The 18,108-nt window shown below is 37.2% G+C and overlaps 1 protein-coding gene across 2 annotated transcripts in view; it reads right to left on the bottom strand.

The window, feature by feature from the left end:
• Positions 1–6,134: 6,134 nt before the first annotated feature.
• Positions 6,135–18,108, bottom strand: part of LOC148953260 (uncharacterized) — a 138,113-nt gene continuing 126,139 nt past the window's right edge. For both annotated transcript variants that reach the window (XM_089088428.1, XM_089088429.1), the window contains exons 4-5: positions 10,074–10,155; positions 6,135–6,637 (exon numbers count right to left, since the gene is read on the bottom strand). In XM_089088428.1, the coding sequence (XP_088944554.1) occupies positions 6,283–6,637; positions 10,074–10,155 (437 nt within the window). In that variant the 3' untranslated portion in view covers positions 6,135–6,282. The remainder of the gene's footprint in view (positions 6,638–10,073; positions 10,156–18,108) is intronic.

Below are 18,108 nucleotides of genomic sequence, written 5' to 3'. Positions count from 1 at the left end.
TCAAATTGAAAAGATATTAAAGAGTCGTACTCGCAGGGGCAGGAGACAGTTGCTTGTTCGCTGGCTAGGATACAACTCTGATTTTGATTCTTGGGTCAGTGCTGAAGATATTAACAATGCCCAATGATTTCTATGTGACTTTCATGTCCAATATTTCCGATCCTTTCTACAATGACCTGAATAGAACGGAAGTTTTGGACAAACATCTCTTTCGCCATAAAACTCGACGACAATTAACAATATGAAGTTGCTTTGGTGAATCTATTCTCAAAAATATCTATGACGTCCTTAAAAAGTATTGGATCTATGAGACAAATATTAGACCCTATGATTGGCCGCCACCATCCTCAAGTGATCAAGAACAAATTCAAAAAATCAATTGGATGAATTATCCATATATTGAATTACCCTACAAAGAACTCACCTGTATGAATGATTTATGTCGTTCTATTAATAAAAGAATTTCCGCTCGTAAGAAAGGATCTTTTCATTTCAACTATTCAAAGGAAGAGGGCAAGATCTACATTAGTTCAACTATTGCCAATGTAAAGGTTATTATCAATGATAATCTAAAAGATGTTCTTGGCTTTAAGGTCAATATAATCAACGGTAAGAGTGCTGGAAACACTAATTTTATTTTTGCAGACTACCCGCCTGCCTTCTCCACGGACACTTGTATATTTCTCTACGCTTCATTTGTGGAAACATCCCGGGTTGGTAATTCAAATGTTCCCCTCCTACGGGTTCTTGAACGAAAAACCAATCAAGAACATATTCACAACTACAATATAAAGCATCTTCAGTATATTCCCGTATACACTTCCTATTTGGAACTCTGTCGGTTAACACTTAGAACGGAAATAGGTGATCCCCTTGCAATTTCAAAAGGTTTGGTTGTGATAACGTGCCATTTTCGTCCCATCGTTCAACAAGATGTCTAATAGAAAAGTGGTATTCATTTGTACTGATATTGACAGCTATGTTAATACTCTCCACCCATGACAACCGGGCAATGGAAGAGACAATTACAAAGGTCGCTCGTCAATGTCTGGCTTTGGTCTTGGCAGTTGGTTTGCTAAGCTGTTTCGCTCTTCACTACCTCCCTCTGGCTAGAAAATATCTTGTACCGGCTGCGACAGATTTTGCAACCTCTACACTATACGATTGGGGCTCTGGCAAGGATTTTAAAAAAAGTGCTTCGGAAAATCTTAGGTCCAGTGCACGAAACGTAGGCGAGATAATAAAACAAAATAGAAAAGGTTTAAAATGGTCGATAAACAATGCATCTCTTATCAGTCTCGACTCAGGTCACAAACGTAAGACATGGCCCCTGTCAAAGAAAATAAGGAAAAAGCCAACACGCACTATAAACATTAGAAAAAGAAGAAGCCCCAGGAAGAGAATTGTTAGATCGAAACTAGATCTCTTTTCCTAAGATGTCCTACCTACCCCATAAGGATTCTCAACCTTCAATCACCGCCTAATTGAATCTATTCAATGCTGAAAATGTTGATGTGAGTGTCAAGCATGGATACTATGAACAATTTTATCCTCAGCAACCCCTCTCCGATAATATCCACTTTCAAATTCATTCCAATGAAGACTACTTTATGGACATGTCTTCAACATTTATAGATTTACGAATGACAGTCCAGAGAGCCAACAATACATTACCAGGTCATTCTAATGGAATATCCTATGAAAATTGTACATTACATCATTTGTTTCGTTAAATCAGTGTCTACATCAATGGCACGCTGGTGAACACAAGCAACAATCTCCCAAATTATACAAGCTGTATGCAATTCATGCTGATGACACCCAAGTCATACAAGGAATTGAGGTGCAACTCCGATTTACATGAATATATTACTAATACTGACAGTGCAGATGCAATTAAAAATGCGAAAGCCAGAGAATTACATCTAGTTGGAAAAATATACCATGAAATATTTAATATACCCCAATGGCTACCACCCAATGTTAAAGTGGATATAAAATTGACATTGGCTCCATCCAATTTCATTTTACGAAAAGAACTTGCTGCCAATCCTCACCAATCCTCACATAAGTCTCTCCCTCACCTCGGCAATACTACATGTACGCAAACAACAAGTTATGAGTTCTGTTGCTTTGGCAGTGGAAAAACTGAGAGTCAGTGGAAATAATATTAAACTACAAGTTCCTCATACAATCTCGAATCAACGTCATATTGCCAAGGGGTCACGCACCTTCACCGACTCATCCTTTATCAATGGCAAAATTCCATCAAAACTTGCTTTGGCATTTCTAAGAAGCGCTAGTGCAATAGGCTCGTGGACGTGATGTCCACATAAATTCGAAAAGTTTGGACTTTCATCTCTTGTCTGCAAAGTAAACGGCATCCCACTCTACAATCTATCTTGTAATAAATCCTATAGAACATTGTATGAGTTGACCATGCAAACCCTAGATCATGATTGACAACTATTTGAAAATAGTATAACCGAAGAAATGTTTGCTAAAACACATGATATCATTGTATTGGATTTGTCTGGCACGCAGGATATGAGTATAGTACTTACGGGGAGTGTGCGTTTAGAGTGTACATTTGCCAAACCATTGGCTGAGAGTATTGCACTAATCTCACTAAATCAATATGAAAGCTGTTGGGAAATTACTCCCGAAGGTAGTGTTCTACTAGACTTGACACCATGAACACCAGTCAAATAATCAATGTATTTAATATGGATCCCTACATGTCCTAGCACAAATCCTATTGTCTACCCTCGGACTTTCTTGGAAAAATTCAAAGTGCCAACAATACCCTAATTATTGTTAACAGCAGTCCGTCGACTGTGCTGACGGGTCATTGGCTGTGCATCTTTCTAACAATGAAGACGATTGAATTTTTTGATTCTCTTGGTCTACCCTATACATTCTACACACCCCACATCAGCAACTATATTGAGAGCAGTGGGAAAACTATTATTCAAAATCGGAAGAGGGTGCAGGATCTAACGACTAAAAGATGTGGCTTCCATTCACTACTATATTTTGTGTTCCGTTATCGCGGTTATACTTACACGCAGTTTCTCAACATTGATGGTGAGAATCCAAGGTTGAACGACTTTCTAGTGGAAAATATCCTCTCAGACCTGTATAATATAAATTTCAGTGCCCTAAGAGTAAAGTGCTTAAAAAAGTTAGTGAATTTGTTGAGTAATAAAATGCATATATATACAACAATGTCTTTAAATCTTCACTTTAGATTTCTTCTTCTTCGGTGTATAGACAACTGTCGTGAACCACTAATGCTGGTAAATCATTTGGATTCACTGTATATTGATATTGATTGACTGCAAAGTCAGGGTCACATTTTCTACAGTATAATGTAACTTCACTCTTGTCATATCTCTTTGTTTAGTCAATGATACTATTTGCATTCATATTATGAAATTCAAGAGTTTCAATCTGTCTATTTAAAGCAATATAACATACAGTGTTTTCAAATGGCGAATCACATTCGGTAACTTCCAAATAAAAATCACTAGGTTTATAGTCATAATAGACAGTTTCATCAAAACTATGAATTATAAAACAAATCGCTTTATCACCCCAACAGCAGACTTATAGAACTTATTTTTCCTCACAAAAAAATTTAAAATCGCGAAGATACCGCTCTCGTAGAAATAGAATAAAATCACGTTTGGGATTCCTTCTAATTCTGGCAGGGTAAGTGTTCTCCCTCTGATCACATTTGTCATAGCGACAATTTTAGCACAGATGTCCTCTAGGGTGAGAGTCACAAATTTCTTCAAGACATGAATTACATCCTTTAATTTGTACTGCATAGCCTCTATGTAATTTACAAGGATTACATAATTTACACTTTTCACTATAGTCATAAATAATTCTCACATTGAGTCCAACTGCCAAGAGTGTGCATGCATAGTGGACATGTATAGAACATTTTTTGGTTTCCGATGTCAACTCTCTCACAGCTAAAACGAAACTGATCGTCCTCGCTCGATAAACTCAGGGCGGTGAAATGGGAGAGGGGTACTTCTGTGACGTCACCTCTTTCGAATGGTGTGGCAGCGATCTACATAGAATTTATGACAGTTTTTCAAAAGTGTATCCACGATATTTTTCTTCTTTTTTCCAATTAATATATCAATAAATTGAGTATAAGCATTTGAGTCACATTGACGAAGCTTCACACAATTGTCCAATGGGGGAAAATCCGTCCCCTTTATATTGTCAAGTGTCCCCCGAGAGAATATCCTGCGTTGAAGAGATAACTCAAGAAAATCATCATCCAAAATCAAATGCTTTTCCATAAACACAAGTTTCGATCTAATTCTCTCTTTCTCAAATTTATTCATTTTTCAATCCTATCACTCTGACTGCTGAATCTAGACTGACCATGATTCGTTAGCCTAACATTCTAACAAAAAAGAAAGGGAACATTTTCGATTTCGAAATAATTTTATTGAATAATTTCAAGAATAATAGTAGACATGTACAATTAGCGATACAGTTTATTGTCTTCGATATGTTTCAATAATGCACTTAAAGCACATTGAAGTCTATTCACATGCGCTATATCAACTTTTTCAGCTAAACATAATTGATCCTCCATTTTAAATTTGCTCAAGGATATCACATATCTTGCATATACTTCATCCCATTCCAGACAAAGCCGTGATCCTCTCGTGATTTCCACTGCAATGTTTGATGCTCTTGTATTATTGCCATCAACTCCACTATCAACTTCTAATAGGGTAAACATTCCACTCATCATCAGCACAGATATATCCACACGAGTAAAATCAAAATGTTGTCACTCCTTTGAATTCTATTCACAGACTAATAAAAACTTTAGCAAAAATCCTATCCTTATATTCTCTGCAACTCTTTCCCGCTAATATTTCCGGCCCCCGGATTGGCCTAGAAGGAGAAACGTGATCCTGTTTCCTGTTATCGCATCAATACATTCCCCCGCCGATTATGTAATCAATTTCTGGGAAATCCCCTTGTCCTAGTCGATTACGCAATCCATTTCTCGGAAATTCACTTCCCCCTCGGTTACGCAATCAAGTTGTTGGAAATTCACTTCCCCCCTCTTGTCCTAGATCAATACATCTCTCCCCCCCGTCAATGCGCATGTGCAAACTTCGCCCCGGAGACAATACACCTGGACGAACAACAATAAATCAATTGACATTGACCCCATTAGACTCGATCGATAATTCTTGAATAAATTATAATCTGTCGGCGTTAGACTAAATTGTAGATGGCAGCACATGGGTTCTCCCCGGGGCTCATGATAGGGTTCTACTGACGAACAGAAAATATTACGTATATGATTGGGTTCACCCCCTAGTCAATACCTCGCTCTTTAATACTGAGCCTAGTCAATAGCTCAATAAATGATCTCGTTCTTGTTTATACATGCTACTTTACTGCCGTTCTCCCTCCTCTTTTCTTTCTGTATATTTTTCTGTCTGTGCCATTCTCCGTTTATCTCTATCTCTTTCTCCCCCCCCCCATCTCTCTCTCTCTCTCTCTGTCATTCTCCGTTTATCTCTATCTCTTTCTCCCCTCCCCTCTCTCTCTCTCTCTCTCTCTCTCTCTCTCTCTCTCTCTCTCTCTCTCTCTCTCTCTCTCTCTCTCTCTCTCTCAAATAAGAACATCATTCTCGGTTTTGACACTTAATTTGCATTCTAACACTTCAAAAGCATAGTGAATGAAAAAATCTCTAAATATCTGGGAAAAATATACAGTTATTTTTTTTATCTATTTTTCGGGGCTATTTGTCAATCGTGCGGGCTGCGGAAGAAGCTGTGGTTTGTTTCTTCGATCTTGATCTTTTATTTATTATTAGTGTGGGAAGTTTGAAAACTGCTGACATGCAAATTGTCGAACTAAGTGATGTCTTTGCGCTTTGCGGCACGGCGGGTATCGAAGATGTTGTTAGATGCTACCATATGTGTATATCTGGCCATATATGTTGTCAGATAGGTAATATTATACGCTTCGTCGCAAATCCTCTTTCAAATAAATCTAGCTTAGAACCCAGGTTTGACTATTGTATTTCGCCTTTTATTTTTAACTGTCCCTTTTCTTCTCTGTGTTTTCGTTGCTTTATGGTACATATTCATGTAATTTATTATAAATATAAAAATACATCTATGAATACATGAGCAAGAACAGAAAAAATTAATTAACATGAGACCAAATTAATGGATTTAGAAGAAGAGCTGGTTCAGGTTTTTTAATTTCACCGCTTCAAAGCATCTAATGTAGCCTTTGTGACCATCTGATTGGCTGATTTTGGATCTGACTTTGAAGTAGATTAGGAACTTGAACCTTCGTTAAACCTTGATTTTGTTGAATCTGTGCATGTTGAACAATCTTATACGGGTTATAATTAAAATTTTGAGGAATAGAATAAGGATAACGATTATGATGTTGAGGTAAGCCATTCAAAGTAGGGCTTCTATGCGCTTCATGTACTGGTCTATTCAAGGGATGATTGTTGGCTCGAAAGTGGTGGGAAACCGGCTGCTGGATTGCTTGCACTATATTTGTTGCTGGTGGATGATATACTTGGCTCGCAGTTGCGTGATAGTTACGTACTCCAGTTTGTAAGCTAAAATAATAATAATAATAAAAAATGATTTATCACTTCTTAAATTGTGAAAAAAAGCTACAAGATTGAATTGAGTCTTATAAGAACATATTGAATTTAAAAATAATGAGTAATCTTAGACAAACGCCGGTCCAAACCAACGTTTTGAAAATCAGGACTATGGTACGCCCAAAAATAACGAATTTAATCTTATTTTATGTTAAAATATTTGTATAACATAAACACAGCATTCTTAAACTCTGCATATATGATAAATACGAGATTGAAAAAAAAGAGTATCTAAAAATGAGATGAATTATGAAACTATTGTTGAAACTGCTGAGACTATTTTTTATAAATCTTTTCATTGGTGTCTTAGAATTTAAAAGCTAGGTTAAGAAAAAAAAAAGCCTTGATTTAAAAAACGTTACCAGCTTCAATGGATCAGTGTTGGATTGTATTACTTACTATATTTATGAAAGCAACGAAAAACTAAACTACCTGACATCAAATTTCGTTTAAAAACAATGAATTACTCAGTGGTACAGGCTCAATTAAGAAAATTATAGCTGAAGAGCTCAACGCATGAACAGCTGGCTTTACGCTTGGGTCCGTATAGTGTGCATAGAGACAAGGCCTATTCTTTTTTTCTGACTAGGAAGGAAGAAAAATTTTGCTTTTTTGTTCTAATTTTACAATAAAATGAATATAGACAAAAAATATGAATTAGTTAATGCAAAAATTTTAACTTAGTTCGTGAAGACGTTAAGATATAATTATTTTCAGTTTTGAAGCTGTAGCGGGTGGTTTTGTCAAAACATATATAAATCATGCTTTATCAAGCGCTGTATGTATATTTCATTTAATTCAGGCATATGTCCTTCCGCTGTTCCACCTGTCATACCTTGGTCTGTTATTTATGCCAGAACCTTCAACTGTTTCCAATTTATGTGAGACCATTTGTACTTCACTGAAATATTCCAAATGATGACCAATTAGCAATTTCAAAGTTATTTGTTTGGTGTAAATTGTTGAAATAGAAGACGTTGATTGAAAATTATATCTCTTCAAATTCTAGTTGTTAATTATTTTAGACTTAGCTGATTCACAAAATATTGCTAAGAATTTAACACCGTTGTATGTTCCATCTTTTAGAATTTCGGGAACTTTTACGAGAATTTTAGCAAATTTTTTCACTATAGCCCATTCAGTCTACGATTAGACCTGCCGCAGAATGTGTCATAAATATTTTTCTCTCTACTTGGACCAAAACCCTTGCTGATTCCAAACATTAAAATTGACTGGGCTCTCCGATGTCAATCGAATTTGAGGTTGAGATATCAAGGTACTAAAAATTGAATACTTTCTTATTATCTAAACTAAGCGAAAAGTGCTTTCGTTTTTGACAAGATTAGCCGACGGTCAAAATCTTACAAAAAATTGGTTTTTTGAAGCACTCTAAAGGGTAATCTACTCTTATTCATCCTTAAAACAGTGCTTCTCTTGTCTGCTTTTTTGGTAGGTTCCATAAGAAAGGACACAAAATGACGCCAATAAGACCGAGCGTCTTGAATCATGCTGTTTTTTCTAAACAAAAGACTCCTATATTAGAAAATGAATAATCGGAACTGTAACTCCTATCTTAGTAGTAGAAACATTACATACAAACACTACATACAAACATTACATTACATACATACACAAACATAGTGAAAAATTACAGTAATGAAACAAAACCTTAAATGATTATGGAGGTAGGCTACATATTTATTTAGTCATTATCATCTTCTATCAGAGAGAGAGAGAGAGAGAGAGAGAGAGAGAGAGAGAGAGAGAGAGAGAGAGAGAGAGAGAGAGAGAGAGAGAGAGAGAGAGAGAGAGAGAGAGAGAGAGAGAGAGAGAGAGAGAGAGAGAGAGAGAGAGAGAGAGAGAGAGAGAGAGAGAGAGAGAGAGAGAGAGAGAGAGAGAGAGAGAGAGAGAGAGAGAGAGAGAGAGAGAGAGAGAGAGAGAGAGAGAGAGAGAGAGAGAGAGAGAGAGAGAGAGAGAGAGAGAGAGAGAGAGAGAGAGAGAGAGAGAGAGAGAGAGAGAGAGAGAGAGAGAGAGAGAGAGAGAGAGAGAGAGAGAGAGAGAGAGAGAGAGAGAGAGAGAGAGAGAGAGAGAGAGAGAGAGAGAGAGAGAGAGAGAGAGAGAGAGAGAGAGAGAGAGAGAGAGAGAGAGAGAGAGAGAGAGAGAGAGAGAGAGAGAGAGAGAGAGAGAGAGAGAGAGAGAGAGAGAGAGAGAGAGAGAGAGAGAGAGAGAGAGAGAGAGAGAGAGAGAGAGAGAGAGAGAGAGAGAGAGAGAGAGAGAGAGAGAGAGAGAGAGAGAGAGAGAGAGAGAGAGAGAGAGAGAGAGAGAGAGAGAGAGAGAGAGAGAGAGAGAGAGAGAGAGAGAGAGAGAGAGAGAGAGAGAGAGAGAGAGAGAGAGAGAGAGAGAGAGAGAGAGAGAGAGAGAGAGAGAGAGAGAGAGAGAGAGAGAGAGAGAGAGAGAGAGAGAGAGAGAGAGAGAGAGAGAGAGAGAGAGAGAGAGAGAGAGAGAGAGAGAGAGAGAGAGAGAGAGAGAGAGAGAGAGAGAGAGAGAGAGAGAGAGAGAGAGAGAGAGAGAGAGAGAGAGAGAGAGAGAGAGAGAGAGAGAGAGAGAGAGAGAGAGAGAGAGAGAGAGAGAGAGAGAGAGAGAGAGAGAGAGAGAGAGAGAGAGAGAGAGAGAGAGAGAGAGAGAGAGAGAGAGAGAGAGAGAGAGAGAGAGAGAGAGAGAGAGAGAGAGAGAGAGAGAGAGAGAGAGAGAGAGAGAGAGAGAGAGAGAGAGAGAGAGAGAGAGAGAGAGAGAGAGAGAGAGAGAGAGAGAGAGAGAGAGAGAGAGAGAGAGAGAGAGAGAGAGAGAGAGAGAGAGAGAGAGAGAGAGAGAGAGAGAGAGAGAGAGAGAGAGAGAGAGAGAGAGAGAGAGAGAGAGAGAGAGAGAGAGAGAGAGAGAGAGAGAGAGAGAGAGAGAGAGAGAGAGAGAGAGAGAGAGAGAGAGAGAGAGAGAGAGAGAGAGAGAGAGAGAGAGAGAGAGAGAGAGAGAGAGAGAGAGAGAGAGAGAGAGTTTATATAGCGTACATCAAAAAGACAAGTCTAAGCATGTCGTCCATAGAAGTATTGGGGGTCTATTTTGTTAAATAGACAAAATATACTATTATTTTTTTTTTTACTTTAAAACGTTTCATAGCATATTATATTTGTATTTTTCTTAACATAATTTGATTATTAAATAATAGCCGCCAATTCAAAATATTATGATAATTTTATTACACTGTAAGATATAAATGTAGCTAATAAGTAAATAATAATAGTTATATTAACACAACCTATTTGATTACGTAGCTTTAAAATTATCAAAGCTTTAAGTACTTAAGAGATTATATTTCGCACATAGTGATTTGTACCTTTTACCAGCTCTAAACTCATCGCTGTAACCATAATTTACAGATCGTATTGCAACTTTTGCCACTCCAGATGCAGTCAATCCTAAAAAAAATTAAAAAATAATTATTAAAGTGACTGCAGCACAACCATTGTTTTGGGAGGAGGGAGAATAATAATCTAATGCAATATTTTGGTTACCCTACAATTTAAAATTTGTATTTGGTTAATAAAGTCAAGTCAAGTCAATCGCTATATGATAATAAAAAAAAAAAATCAATGTTTTTTCCAGATATCATAACCGATAAAATGCTCTGCTACAATATCCAAGAGATTACAGGATGTTTCCGAAGGTCGGCTTTGGCCTTTAGAACTTCACCCTTTATAAAGATTTTTGATGACTTAAACCTAATGAAAGTTACATAACTGCTACCTGATTTTATCAAAACGGAATTATAAGTTTGTAATTCGCGTGAATGTCATCCTTCATCCCTTGTTTTCATTATTTAGGGAGTATGGTGAGATAGATTTTTGTAAAGCACGACCAAGATGAAAAAAATGACGTTTTTTTTTCGATGAAGTTTTGGAAACTTCAGAATTGATAAAAATATAAGGAATAGAGAAGGCTAGTATCCAGATTTTAGTCATATAAATGGTATGTCTTGTAACCACACATTGACAAAATTAGAGGTAACGCTCTAGCGTTGCCTATAGCAAAGAGCCATACACCTTCTCTTTGTAATTGTTTTCTCTGTCGTTTCGTATGGTCGAAGTGATCGCAGAAACCTTGAGGGGGGCAACTAACCTTTCTCCTATGCCCTTTATGCTACACAGCTCCCCGTAACCCGTCAGGATGTCTTATCAAAGTATTGCGATAGCCGTTTTTTTTAAAATAGTCAAAAGGTGTAATATTATAAAGGTGTAGTATTATAATAAAGTACATAATGTACCTTTTATAAAGTATTATAATATAATAAAGTATTATATTAAGTATTATAGTATTAAGATAATTTCTTAAACCGCATTGGCCTGACATAACATAAAAAAAGAAAAACGAGCAAAAATGGGGTTTTTAAAGGCCAAATGAAAATACTGACAAAAAAAAAAAAAAAACAACAATGAAATTTTTAATAGCCCCTTCGGAAATACCTTAGTGAAATTATCGCGAACACAGAGGGGGCAATTCATGAGTGTCGTGCAGAGATTGGAGAGATTGGTGAGGTTTAGCACATTTTGTTGAAAACTTGCTGCATTCACATTCTGTTAATAATCCAAATTTAAAAGATTTTAGTAAAAATGAACACTTAGTCTTACGCTCACTACATAAAGATCGTTCCAGGATTATTACAAAAGCCGATAAAGGCAATACTGTTGTTGTGTTGGATTAAGATGATTACGACAAAAAAATCATATTAATTTTAAATGATTCTAACACATATGAACAATTAGCTACCGATCCCACGGAAAAATTTGTCCAGGAAGTCCGAAAACAGCTTTCTTATCATAGGCAGCGCAATCGCGCTGCCTAAGTAAAGAACGATGTTGGCATAATGTATTATTTTTTTTCCATACCAGGGCACTTCGTATCAAAAGAGTTGTAGTAGAAACTTCGAAAAGGGCTCATTCGATTGGAATGGCTAGTGCCCTTTTTAATAGTCAAAAATGATTGGATGGCAACTAACGCCCCTTCCAAGTCACCATTTCCCCAAACACATCCAATCAAAATTTTGAGATAGCCATGTTATTCAACGTAGTTATTTCAGATAGAAATTATGTTTTTGAGGAGGTTTATCCCCCCACAGCCCTCAGAGCAAGGATTTTAAGTTATGCCCTGGGGGCATATAAGGGTTTTATAAAAAAGGCTTTCTCGTAAAAACTTCAAAAAGGGCTCATTCCATTAGAAATTCAAAGAGCTAATGCCCTTTTTAATACCCAAAAGTGATTGGAGGGCAACTAACCCCCCTCTCACGCCCACCTTTTCCCCAAACACATCCAATCAAAATTTTGAGATAGCCATTTTGTTCAACGTATTTGAAAGTTCTGAAAATTAGGTCTTTGAGGATGACAACCCCCCCCCCCCCCACAGCCGTCTGGGCAAGGGTTATAGGTTATGCACTGGGAGCATAAGGTTTTCATAGAAAGCGTTGTCGTAGAAACTTCAAAAGGGGCTCATTCGATTGGAAACTGAAATGGCTAGTGTCCTTATCAATAGTCGAAAGTGATTGGAAGACAACTAACACTCCTGCCACGCCGGCCATTTATCTAAACACATCCAATCAAAATTTTGAGATGACCATTTTGTTAAACGTAGTCGAAAGTTCTTGAAATTACGTCTTTGAGGATGATAACCCCCTCAGAGCCCTCAGGGCAAGGGTATACCCTGGGGGTATATAAGGTTTTTATTGAAAGCTTAGTCGTAGAAACTTGAAAAATGACGCATTCAATTGGAAATTCAAAGGTCTAGCCCTTTTTTATAGTCGAAAGTGATTGGAGGGCAACTAACTCCCCTCTCACGTCCACCTTTTCCCCAAACACGTACAATCAAAATTTTTAGATAGCCATTTTGTTCAACGTAGTTGAAAGTTTTGGAAATTATGTCTTTAAGGATGACAAGGCCCAGTCCACAGCCTTCAGGGCAAGAGTTGTAAGTTATGCCCTGGGAGCATATAAAGTTTTTATCTAAAGCGTTTCGTAGAAGCTTCAAAAAGGGCTAATTTCATTGGAAATTGAAATGGCTAGTGCCCTTTTAATAGTCAAAAATGATTGGAGGGCAACAAGCCCCCTCTCACGCCCACCATTTTCCCAAACAGATTCAATTAAAATTTTGAGATAAACATTTTTTTCAACATAGTTGAAAGTTCTGGAAATTATATCTTTGAGGATGACAACCCCCCAGAGTCCTCAGGGCAAGGGTTGTAAGTTATACCCTGGGGTATATAAGGTTTTATTGAAAGCATTGTCGTGAAACTTCAAAAAGGGCTCATTCGATCGGAAATTGAAAGGGCTAGTGCCCTTTTTAATAGTTGACAGTAGTTGGAGGGCAACTAACCCCTCTCTCACGACCACCATTTCTCCAAACACATCCAGTCAAAATTTTGAGACATTCATTTTATTCAACGTAGTTAGAAGTTCTGGAAGTCAGATCTTTTAGGAAGACAACCCTCCACAGCCCTCAGGGAAAGGGTTGTAAGTTATGCCCTGGGGTATATGAGGTTTTATAGAAAGCGTTGTCGTGAAACTTCAAAAAGAGCTCATTCGAATGGAAGTTGAAAGGGCTAGGGTCCTTTTTAATAGTTGAAAGTAGTTGGAGGGCAACTAACCCCGCTCTCACGCCCACTATTTCCCCAAACACATTCAATCAAAATTTTAAGATATTCATTTTTATTCAACGTAGTTAAAATTTCTGGAAATCAGATCTTTTAGGATGACAACCCCCTCAGAGCCCTCTGGGCAAGGGTTGTAATTTATACCCTGGGGGCATATAAGGTTTTTATAGAAAGTCTTGTCGTAGAAACTTGAAAAAGAGCTCATTTAATTTGAAATTGAAATTGCTAGAGCCCTTGCAATAGTCGAAAGTGAATGCAGAGCAACTAACCCTCCTCTCACGCTCACCATTTCCCCAAACACCTTCAATTAAAATTTTGAAATAGCCATTTTGTTCAAAGTAGTTAAAATTTCTGGAGATTCTGATTTTTAGGATGACAAACCCCCAAACCCCTCAGGGCCAGGGTTGTAAGTTATACCCTGGGGGCATATAAGGTTTTTATATAGGGTTGACTAGAACACCACGCCTATTATTTCCCCAAACACTTTCAATCAAAATTTTGATATAGGCATTTTGTTAAGCCTATCAGAAAGGTCTGGAAATTATGTCTTTTAGGATAAAAAGTCCCCCCAGCCCTCAGGGCAAGGGTTGTAAGTTATGCCCTGGGGACATATAGGTTTTTCTTATAGAAAGTGCCGTCATATAAACTTCAAAGGGGGCTCATTGGATTGGTAATCAGATGCTCTAGTGATCTTTTTAAGAGTCAAAGGGTTCATAGGGCAGCAACCCTCTCCCCCTGCACACACGTCATATTGCCCCAAAATGCGTCAAATAGAAATTTTTAGATAGCCATTCTATTCAAAATAGTCTAAATATTATATAACAAGGCTTTTGGGGTTGAAACAAAACCCCGGAGATTAGGGACAAGAGTTGCAAGTTATACACAGGAGATATTGAAGGTTTTTAAGGAAGTGATGGTTGTTTAACTTCAGAAGAGGCTCAGTCTTTCTACCTGAAAAAGACTATGTCAATATAAAATGAACAAAATTAATCAAAAAAACTTTTTGCACAAAATAAGTTTTTCAAAAAAAAACTAAAGAACTCCATTAAACCAAAAATGAATAAAATAGAATCAAATAAGCTACCATGCATACAACTAACACAAATCAGTGCCAATAAATAAATGAAACCCAAAACAAACCGAAATTAAAATAAGTACAACTCAAAACGAGAAGAAATTAATCTGAGTAGGTTTCTAAACCCAATGCTTTCTAAAAGCCAGAATATAATTTGTACTCTACTGAAAAAAATTGTTTTAAATATTTTCAATTATAACTTTCAGAAAACAAAAATTAATTAAGATTCTAATGAATAAATATCAGCATATTTGAATTATTTTAATATCTGTTTGTTTTGGGTTTCATTTATTTATTGATATTGATTTATGGTAGTTGTATGCTTGATTCTATTTTTGTTAATTTTTGGTTTAATGGAGTTCTTTATTTGTTTTTGAAAACCTTATTTTCTGCAAAAAGTTTTTTGATTAATCTAAAAGGAAAAGGTGAAATCACAGATCAATTTTACAAAAGGTTTTTACCCACGTGGGTGCACGTCCCCTCGTTTTTATGGTCCTCCTAAAATTCATAAATCTGATAATCCACTTCGACCCATTGTTTCTTCTTTTAATTCTCCTACAGCAAAAATAGGGAAATTCTTATCAGTTGTATTTCTCCCACTAATTCAGGCTCAAAAATCCTATATTAAAAATTTAACTAGTTTCGTTTCCAAGGTAAAGCAAGTTTCGATTAAACCAAATACAAGAATTGGCAGTTTTGATACAGATTCAATGTATACCAATTATGATCCTCGAAAGGCCGAACTGATTTTGGAGCATAAACATAGTTCTAACCCATCTATATCAGAAAGATCTACTCTTTCAAATTGCACACTTCTTTCACTTACAGCCCTTTGTAACTGAACTTCTTTTTACTTCCATTATAGAGGCGTTTTTTTTTAGAAAGAAAAATGGCCTTTCAATGGGTGCCCCCCTTTCACCAATACAGGCTGACATCTTCATGGAAGACCTTGAAGAAAGGGTTATTTTGCAAAGTTCTTATAAACCTGAATTTTGGGTTCGTTTTAAAGATAATATTTTTTATTTGTGGTAGCATGGTGACGAGTGTCTGGGATCTTTCCCTCACTGTCTCAACTCCTTGGATCCAAAACTTAAATTTACTCAGGAATCAGAGGTAGAGAGGTGTCTTCCTTTCTTAGATGTTCTGGTGCACCGAAATGATACATGTTTCGGGTTTGGTGTCCATAGAAAACCCACACATAGTGACCGTTACTTAAACTATTCCTCTAATCATTCTCCTGTTGTGAAAAGAGGAGTTGTCTCTTCTGTAGTTTACAGACAGTGTTTCCACTTATCTTTTCGTACAATCTGTAGAATCTTGACAATTTTCGGGAGAAAATCGGGAGATGGCTCTCAGGATTCGGCAAAAATTCGGGAGATGGATTTCAGGATTTTGTAGAATTTCCAGTTTTTTTTTGTATTTGGCATTGAGTTTTTGGAGGTGTTCGAGTGATTTGAGTATAAAGTACCGCATTCTAAATGTTTGGAGTGCAGATTTACTGGAGCCAGCTGCAATTCGGGAAAGAAGATTTGTCAATCAACGTTGTCAAACATGACAAAAGGAAGCAGCTAGAAGCTTGAAATCTATTTAATTTTGAAACTAAGTGCAGTTATATTTCATTCAGACTCTAAGGCTGTTAAATTAAGACATTTTTCTTCATCGATCCTTGCTTTTTCCGGCCCTTTCAGATTCCACACGACAGCCCACTAAGTTCAGGACTGGGAGAGAAAATCCTGATGAATTACGGACACTAGGCCTTTGACCATTGAGTCTGGTTTAAGTGGATAATTTTTTTTTTACCACCATCCCCGGAGGTATTCACAAATCATAAAGAGAAAAAGTAAAGTCGTAGCTCATTAGTGTTAATATAACTAAAAAAAAGTAAAAAAAATAGCAAAACTTTCAGATACATATACCACATTACATTCATAATCTGTGTCTATCGCATGGCTTTTTAGCTGTGCTGGTAACTCAGCTGTGCTGGCATACGCTACTATACCACATTACATTCATAATCTGTGTCTATCGCATGGCTTTTTAGCTGTGCTGGTAACTCAGCTGTGCTGTCATACGCTACTACTCCTTTTAGCCTCTTTCTCAGGGGCTGGTCAACCGTCAGTGTGTCTACTGTAACTCCGTCTCGTTTCATTTCAAGTTTCGTCTGAATTGTGGAAGCCAAAGTTACTGTTACCAAATGATTCCTACTGTCTGTTTTTACTTCTTGAGTAAGCTGAATAGTCTTTCTGAAGCTACGTTCGAAAATGGCAAGGGAAAGAAAGTATTGTACAAACTTTGCTAAGTTTGGTTTCCACGGTGGTACCTCGCACTGAAAGCCGATTTCCAGTAATCCACGGCTGTCACAGTCACTGTTTTATCATCATTGGCACTATCGGAATGTTCCTGCCTTTCTTTGTCAATCGCACTTTTCGACTCTTTGTACTCGTTTTCATCCTTTCTTCGCAATTTTATGTTTTATAATACACTGACAGGCCTTGGCGGACTATATTCCTCACTTTCTGCTTACCCAGTCTTTCTTTATACTGTAACATTCTTATGCGGCATATTTTTTCAGGAATGGGACTAACTTGTCAACCAGCAAAAATTGTAAATTGTTTTCAAAACGCCGCAATTTTCGTCCCTGTTTCTTGTGTTGGATCATTTGAACCAAACCCCTTCGGTTCTACAGAGCAACTGCTGACAAATTCTAATTTTTGTCATATTTCTTTAAATTTGTAGTAATTCTGGATCCTTTTGAACCTAATGAATCAGCTGGACCCACATAGTGCTAGTTCCCATCTTCTTGGTGCAAGCCAACACCTGTGATTAGTTTGTGAATTGAAAATAATTAGTTAATTACAAACCTTGAAGGTGTTTAAATGATCAAAAACAGAAAACCAATGCAACCACTGTGGAATGGATAATGGGCAATGTTCATACCTATGCCAATAAATTCAAGTCGCAGTGCCTCAATTGTGCCTCAATTGCCTGCGACGTTAGGAAAAATCCCTAAAAGACCACGGGCAACGGACAGGTAAAAAAAAAGAAGAAAAGAATGACCACAAAGTAAAATGCTCCGGGGATTAAGTTTTCTGGACATTTTGGGGAGATTCGGTATCTTCCTTTTTTGTCGGGAGATTGATTAGAAATTCGGTAGATCTCCCGAATTATCGGGAGAAGTGGAAACACAGTTTACAGAGTACAGCAAGTTTGTTCAATACGCTTCCTGGATTCAGTGACACAGAAAACACAAATCAAAGAGAAAATTCAGTTTATCTTGGTCCCCCGTACGTTAAAGGGTTTTCAGACTACATTTCAAAAACTCTACGAAAAAATAACACTTACTATAGACCCAGAAAAACTATCAGTTCCCAAATTTATCAAGGTAAATACCCTATCCCGATAGGTGAAATCTCCGATGTCTACAAAATTCCTTGCTCGTGTGGTCTTTGGTATATCGGAAGAACTGATCAGTGACTTACGCATAGATTAATTCAGCACTATACCTAAATTATTAACACACTTAAAAAGCGCCAAAAACCAGAAAATTTTGACTCTGCCCCTGCACAACACATTTTTGAAAACCTAGAAAATACTATTTTATTTAATCAAGCTAGCCTAATTTCGCATGACAAAGGTATGGTCCAGTACTACCGAGAA

Source organism: Artemia sp. Qi Xiang Cuo, chromosome 4 (assembly GCF_049724085.1).
Source record: "Artemia sp. Qi Xiang Cuo chromosome 4, ASM4972408v1, whole genome shotgun sequence".
NCBI classification, from domain to species: domain Eukaryota; kingdom Metazoa; phylum Arthropoda; class Branchiopoda; order Anostraca; family Artemiidae; genus Artemia; species Artemia sp. Qi Xiang Cuo.
Note: the sequence above shows the minus strand (reverse complement) of the source record. Positions and strands in the feature narration are given on the sequence as shown.